This window comes from Malus sylvestris, chromosome 3 (genome assembly GCF_916048215.2).
Source record: "Malus sylvestris chromosome 3, drMalSylv7.2, whole genome shotgun sequence".
NCBI lineage: Eukaryota > Viridiplantae > Streptophyta > Magnoliopsida > Rosales > Rosaceae > Malus > Malus sylvestris.
Genome location: NC_062262.1, coordinates 36,570,948 through 36,578,273, shown reverse-complemented (window position 1 = coordinate 36,578,273; position 7,326 = coordinate 36,570,948). Strand labels below are relative to the sequence as shown.

Sequence of the window (7,326 nt, the reverse complement as noted above, 5' to 3'; positions counted from 1 at the left end):
TAAATCTAGCAAGTAATTGTTTATTTCGCTTATTTACCGAGCCGAACAGCGAGCAGATTTGCTGCTTTTGTTTTTCACTACATTTTACATTAAACTAGTACAAAAATTTCTTCTAACTAGTCTGTTGGAGACACTTTTATGGGTTACGCGCGTTTAAGATCTGTTGTGCCACTGTTCCACATGGCGAACTCGCACCATTTAGACCTCCCGCCACTGCCAATGGAATTCTCTCCGGATCCTTCTTGTGCGGACTTGGAGATCCTTGAATTATATCTGTTAATCGTACATCGGATGATCAGTTTTTATCAATACTGTTTGTATCTAATTTTAAATAAAAATATTTAAAATCATTTTTGACCGCACAATGTACGATGAACAAACACGATTTATAGATCTCTGGAATCCTCACAGAGAGGATCCGGATTCCCGCCACTGCACCCAAAATCAAAAAATGAAACAAAATTCCCTCCCTTTTACCAATTATAAAAAAAAAAATATTAATAATTGTCATTATTTTTCCCCAAACACTGAGTCGGCCTCTCAGTCTTCCTCCACAAGTTTTAGGCATTCAGCAACCGGATGAGATGAGATTGCAGAAGCCGCGGAGGCGGAGCACTATCTGTTAGTTTTACACCCTCACCTCTTGAATCGCACCTTCTTCCTTTTTCTCTTTAGCTTTTATTTCTGGAGAATCTTGGGTTGGGTTTAGGTATTTAACTGCTGAGAGAGGCCCAGAGAGAGAGAGAGTTGGAAGGATTCAAATTTCAATGACGGAGGGAAGTTCACCGGCCAAGACGTTTGTAGGCGTCCGTTTCCTTCTTTTGGGATTCGACCCCCTTGACGAGCACCAGGTCCTCCTTCCTCCCTTCCCCTTGTCTCTTACAGTCTTGGGAATTACAAATATCTGAAATTTCCATGTGTATGATACTATGATGTGGTGGCCTTGCTTAGTTTTGTGTTAATTGATGAATCGCGCAGGTTCGATCTAAGCTTGTAGATTGCGGCGGAGAGGATGCTGCCCACTATTCCCCCAATTGCACCCACGTCATTGTGGATAAAATTGTGTATGTAAGTCGCTTTTTTCTTCTAATTGCTTTTCCAAGCTTCAATTTTGACGCTTTAATAAGTTCATGCTATGTCTTGTTTTCTGTGATTATCGTAGAATTATTGAAATAGAAAATGGTGTATAATCTGCATTTTTGTACATTTTGTAGGATGATCCCGTATGTGTTGCTGCTCGAAATGACGCCAAGACTCTTGTCACCGCTTTATGGGTTCATCATAGTTTTGATGTCGGACTCCCCATTGATCCCACTTCGGTGAGTTTTTTTTCCCCCTTCTCAATCTTACTTGTCTTATCATTTTCCAGTTTTGATCCTTTCTTTTGTTTTGGGATCTGGCTTCTTAAACATGTCCTCATTCCCAGTGAAGTTTGCCATATATTCATTTAATTAATACATGATAAACAAACCATGTTTATTGAAAATGCAAACTCTAGCTGCCATAGTTTAAACCACCTATGAGCCTGCAAATACTGTTCCGTATTAATAGTAGCCTTTTGCACAGATTATATACAGACCTCTTAGAGATTTGAATGGTATTCCGGATGCCAAGAGACTAATTGTATGCTTGACTGGATATCAACGACAAGATAGAGATGACATTATGGTACGCATTTCTACTTTTTTGCAATGCTTCTGATATAGGCCCTACTGGAGACTGGAGATTTGTTTCATTGAGTGCCTGTTTCATGATTTGTTTCTTTTTTCTTTATCAGACAATGGTTGGGTTAATGGGTGCTCAGTTTTCTAAGCCCTTGGTGGCAAACAAAGTCACTCATCTCGTATGCTACAAATTTGAGGGTACGCATTTGATCTATTCTCTGTTATGCATTCTTCTTTAACTCTGTACTTTTATAACAAAAGTTATGATACATATGGTTTTTATATCGTTAGGGGAGAAGTACGAACTTGCCAAGAAAATCCCAAAGATGAAGCTTGTCAACCATCGTTGGTTGGAAGATTGGTAAGTTCATGTTTGTTCACTCTCTTCTGTTTTAAAAATTCTGATATCATTTGGCATCTATTCAGATTGTTTCAACCAAAGAAAAGAGATTTTCCACCACTATGAATTGTTTATTTGTTTCCATCTAAACTCCTTTTTACATGCTTCAGCTTAAGGGATTGGCAACTTCTTCCAGAAGATAATTACAACATTAGGTGAGTTGGTTGTGTGTGAATTTTTGAACAATTTTTTTCTCGGTAGACCTGCAAATTTGTGTGCTGATCTCTCACATTCTCAACAGTGGCTATGAACTGGAGATGATGGAGGCTGAGGCTAGAGATTCAGAAGATGAGGCTGAAAACACATTTGGGAAGCAATCTGGGGTGAGAAGCATGTATAAGAGTCCTCACAATATAAAAGCTGGCTCACCAGCAACGTCTAGATTGCCTAAATCAGAAGGAGAGGTGCGAAAGGTTCCCTTGATTTTTGATAATGCCATTGGCAACTTATCAATTCCTCGGAATGAGAATAAATTGGATCAAACCTCAAGCTTTTCTAATTCTTATGTTTCCAAGGGATTAGGCTGTCAGGATGCACGTGAGTTGAGGGATTCTAGTGGCTGTGACCTAAATGATCAACATCACCGAACCCCTGACCCTAAGGTGAGAGATGATTTCATCTCTAATTGTGGTTCTGCTGGAAGAGCTTCGCACTCTGCTGGGAAATTAAGCTACTCAAGGCAAACCTTATGCATGCCAACAGTTCCAACATACACGGGCGATAAATCAAGCGGTTGTAGTGTGTCTTCTAAAGTACCTATTTGCAAATCAAGTGCCACTTTGAAAGATCAAGCAAATGACAAATTTGACCCCAATTGTGTTGAAGTCCCTTTAAAAGGAATTCATTTACAGAATGGAGAAGAGTCAAGTGGTATATTGCCTCGGAAAAGGGTGATGGATCTCTCTTATGCTAGCTCCAAATCACAGAAGATGAGTCCAGGTGCAAAATCAGGCAGTATGCATAGTCCTTCACCAAGTAATAAATCTCCGAAAGGAAAGCCTACATCTTTGATTGATGGTTCATGCAGGACTACTAGCCATTATATTGTCACAAATGATGACCACTCTCCGGATAAGACTAGCAATTTGAATGCTGCAGGAAACTCAATGGCTGGTGTTTCACCAGCCAAATTATCTAATTTATTTCAGAAGCCATTGGCATGTGATCTCCCTTTCTCTGCCACTGTGATCTCAAACATGGGGAAAGATGAAAATGCAAACATGAAATCACCTCTAACCACTATTCGAAGATTAAGAAAGCCTAGCTTATCCAACAAGCCTGGTATTGTAGATTGTGCTGAGGAAAAGTCTACAGCTGCAGTCAGCAAAGCAGTGGAACTGCAAAATCAGCCACAAGATGTTGAGGGTTCATCTGCAAGTAACAAAAAGTCAGTGAATAACAGTTCCAACGACCCTGCTGATCTGAACATGCTTAAAGAGGGAAATAATGACTTAGTAACAAAACATCTTGAGCAGAAGGTGAAGTCCAAGAGGACTCTGGGTTCTAGGCCTAGGTTAGTTTCTGCTAACCAAAAGGGGTCTGTGCACTTATATAAAGATGCCTCCTTAAATGATACGGCAGTTCTTTATAATGCAGGGGATTCTCAGAAATCTCCTGATCCCACAAAGCTTGATGTGCTTTGTCCAGATGTTAATGTTGAGGCCCCAAACGAGCTGGAGGGAAAAGATGTTGACATGTCTGCAGATGTTGATGAGAAAAACATTGAATCTATGGATGATGAAACTGAAGCTCCAGAGGAAGAAAGTGAACATAAATTAGAGAATGTAGTTCACGAAGCCAAGGATATAGTGGTCCAAGCAACAAGTAAATGTAATAAGAAGTCAGAACAGGAGCAGCACCTACAGGATCATTCTGATGCCTGTACTCCCCGTGATGCAATGGCCTCATTGGGTATAGAAGGAAACGAACGAGAAAAGTCAGTTTCTGACAACATTTCTCTGCTGGTTGAGCCAGCCGCAGACGGAGACGCTGTCAAGGGAAAGAAGAACCAAGGGAAAAAGCATGCTTTGGGTAAAACCAAGCTGAAAACTGTTCACCCTGTCGCGGATGTTATGAAACCTAAAAAAGTAGTATCTGAGGAAAATACTCGGAATGATAACACTAGGGTGACAGAGAAGAAAAAAGAAAAAAGACTTGCAGGTCTAGTGGGCAAAGCTAAGTGCCGCAGTGCGCCCCAAAATAAGTTAGAGAACTCTGCCAAAATGAAGGAGAACAAGCCAATTGTTGGTGGAGATCAAACTGTAAGCAAGGCCAAACAGCAGGCAGAAAAATCAATAGCTAAATCTGGTATAACTCCGTTGAAGATAATTCAAACATCTGCGGAGAGAAGTGACAATCCTTCAATACCCGAAGGGAAGGCTTCAAGCAAAGTTAAAATTGAACCTGTTAGGTTTATTCTGAGTGGGCACCGATTTCAAAGAAAGGAGTTTCAAAAAGTTATCAAGCGTTTGAAAGGAAGATGTTGCCGGGATTCTCATCACTGGTCTTACCAGGCAACACACTTCATCTCTCCAGATCGAGTTGGCAGGACAGAGAAATTTTTCGCAGCTGCAGCGTCTGGAAGGTATGTTTGTTATCCCCTTAGTGTGCCTTTCTCCTAGGATGTTTGGGATTAGCTAATTGAAATTTCCAGTGCAAATGGATGCTTTAATGTATTCTACGTTGAGTGCAGGTGGATTCTTAAGAGTGATTATCTGGAAGCTAGTGATAAGGAAGGAAGGTTTTTGGAAGAAGAACCTTATGAATGGTACAAGAATGGTCTTAGTGAAGATGGTACAATCAATTTGGAGGCCCCAAGGAAGTGGCGGCTCTTGAGAAAGAGAACAGGCCATGGTGCTTTCCATGGAATGCGCGTTATCATATATGGCGAATGTATTGCACCACCTTTGGTATGTTATATTTTCCAAGTTTAATTTCACTGTTTTTACATTGTTCTGATGCAAATTGTGCCTTATCTTTTACTAAAGAACATTAGATATCTTTCCCAAATAGTCAAATTCCTTTTTCATACTGGTGGGGGGTATTATTCCTCGGAATCGATTGAAAGCTAACTGGAGAGTTAACCAGAATGTGCACTCGTTGTCTTCAAACAGGATACTCTGAAGCGTGTCGTGAAGGCTGGTGATGGAACAATATTGGCGACTTCTCCTCCTTATACCCGCTTCCTTAAGTCGGGGGTTGACTATGCCATTGTCAGCCCAGGCATGCCGCGTGCCGATATGTGGGTACAAGAGTTGTTGAACCATGAGATACCCTGCGTAGTGGCCGATTACTTGGTTGAGTACGTGTGCAAACCTGGGTACCCGCTCGACAGACACGTGCTATACAACACCAATGCGTGGGCGGAAAAGTCTTTTGAGAGGGTGCAGAGCAGAGCGGAAGAGGTGGTGGAGGAAGCGTTTACAGGTGAGGATGGTGAGGATGGTGAGGATGCTAGTTGTGGTGGTGGTAGTGACATACCTTGCGTGGTGTGTGGGTCTGGGGAGAGAGGGGAGGTGATGCTGATATGCGGCAACGAAAGTGGGAGCGTTGGGTGTGGAATTGGTACTCATATCGAGTGCTGCAATCCACCACTTGAAAGTGTTCCGGAGGATGACTGGTTTTGTCCAGACTGTAGCTGGAGCAAAAACAGCACCAAGTCGTCCAAGAAAAGGAAAAAGGGTAGGAGCAGCAAATGATTTATTTTATTTTTTTTCGCTCGTTTGTTTGTTTGACCAATCTTGGAGGGAACTATTTTTATTTTGACTTATGTTTTATTTTATTTTTGTATTTGTATAATTGATTTTTGTAGATGAAATTATGGAGTTAGTAGTAGAAACTTATTCTAATGAATGATTCATGATTTCTTTTTTGGTCAAATGAATGATTCATGGTTGGGCGTAGCTAGCGTAGATACATTGCATGCATTATGGCTAATTGCTGTTCGCGCAAATTCTCGTGTGACCATAAAATTTGGGCCAATGATACCGACGTTTTTAATCCGTTGGATTTGATCTGGACAACTCACAACAATGAGGCCAATCGAGGTCATTGGTAGAATCGGGTCATATATGATCCGTTAATTAGTAGAATCGGGTCATAATTAGTGGGCAAATTTTGAATAATTCTATAATATAGTCTTGGTGATGGATGTACAGATCAAATGAGAGAAAGGGAAGAACAAGGCCTTGAAGTGTCCAAGAGCTTGATGGTGAAATCTAAAAGGAGAAAAAAGTCACTTTAAAAGAGAAAGTACTCGCCTAATACGTTCGGAATGTAGAGGGGAACGCTAGCCAAATGAGGAATTACGTAGCTGGTATCCGAAAAGTTGCAAAATGACGTATTAGGAGAGTCTAAGGGTTTTGCCCCTTATCAAAAGAAATCTTGGTGGTGGAAGGAGGAGGTACAAGAAAAGATTAAGGCTAAGAAGGAAAGTTGTAAAGCCTTATATAAGGATAGAACCAATGAAAACTGTAAGAGGTACAAGTTAGCAAAGAAGGAAGCAAAAAACGCTATGAGAGAAGCAAAGCTAGCCGCTTTTGACAACATGTATAAGCTGTTAGATACCAAAGAATGAGAATTGGATATCAATACACTAGCTAGAGCAAGGGAAAGAAAGACAAGAGACTTGAACCAAGTAAGGTATATCAAGGATGAGGATGAAAAAATGTTCCTAACTACGAAGAATGCAGTTATAAACAGATAGAGAGCTTATTTTCATATCTTTTCAATGAAGGACACGACATGAGTACTTTTTTGGGTGGTGAGTAATCAAAAGAGTAGAAATTACTCGTTTACCACCAAATCAGGAAAAAGGAAGTGGTTGTAGCTTTGAAAAAGATGAAGCAAATAAATTCAGTAAGTCCCTATGATATACCGATTGAAGTGTGGAAAGTCTTAGAAGAGACAGGTATAACACGATTCACAAATGAAGAAAATGCCCAATGAGTCGCGATAAAGCATTTAGCACTTATCAACAAGAATAAGGGCAACATACAAAATTGCATGAACTATAAGGGTGTTAAGTTAACGAGCGATACGATGAAGCTCTAAGAGAGGGTAATTGAGTATACAAATTGAGGCATGAGACATGGGTCTTAAAGAATCAATTCGGTTTCATGTCAGGGCGCTCAATAATGGAGGCAATCTATCTCTTACGAAGATGAGATATGAAAAAGGATTTGCACATGGTCTTTATATATTTGGAAAAAGAGTATGATAGAGTCCAAAGATGAATTCTTCGGAGGATTGTAGAGAAGAATT

At 40.4% G+C, this 7,326-nt stretch overlaps 1 protein-coding gene across 3 annotated transcripts; it reads left to right on the top strand.

Annotated features, from left to right (window-relative positions):
• Positions 1 to 509: 509 nt before the first annotated feature.
• Positions 510 to 5,943, top strand: LOC126616582 (BRCT domain-containing protein At4g02110-like). Of its 3 annotated transcripts, XM_050284655.1 has the most exons (11): positions 510 to 851; positions 979 to 1,068; positions 1,215 to 1,319; positions 1,567 to 1,668; positions 1,778 to 1,862; positions 1,956 to 2,025; positions 2,175 to 2,219; positions 2,306 to 2,468; positions 2,580 to 4,648; positions 4,757 to 4,973; positions 5,178 to 5,943. In XM_050284655.1, the coding sequence occupies exons 1-11, from the start codon at positions 768 to 770 to the stop codon at positions 5,760 to 5,762; spliced, it is 3,615 nt and encodes a 1,204-aa protein (XP_050140612.1). In that variant the 5' UTR covers positions 510 to 767; the 3' UTR covers positions 5,763 to 5,943. The 3 variants fall into 3 exon arrangements, with proteins under 3 accessions (XP_050140612.1, XP_050140611.1, XP_050140613.1); XM_050284654.1 differs by having other exon boundaries at positions 2,306 to 4,648; XM_050284656.1 differs by lacking the exon at positions 510 to 851 and having other exon boundaries at positions 979 to 1,064; positions 2,306 to 4,648.
• The last annotated feature ends 1,383 nt before the right edge of the window (positions 5,944 to 7,326 follow it).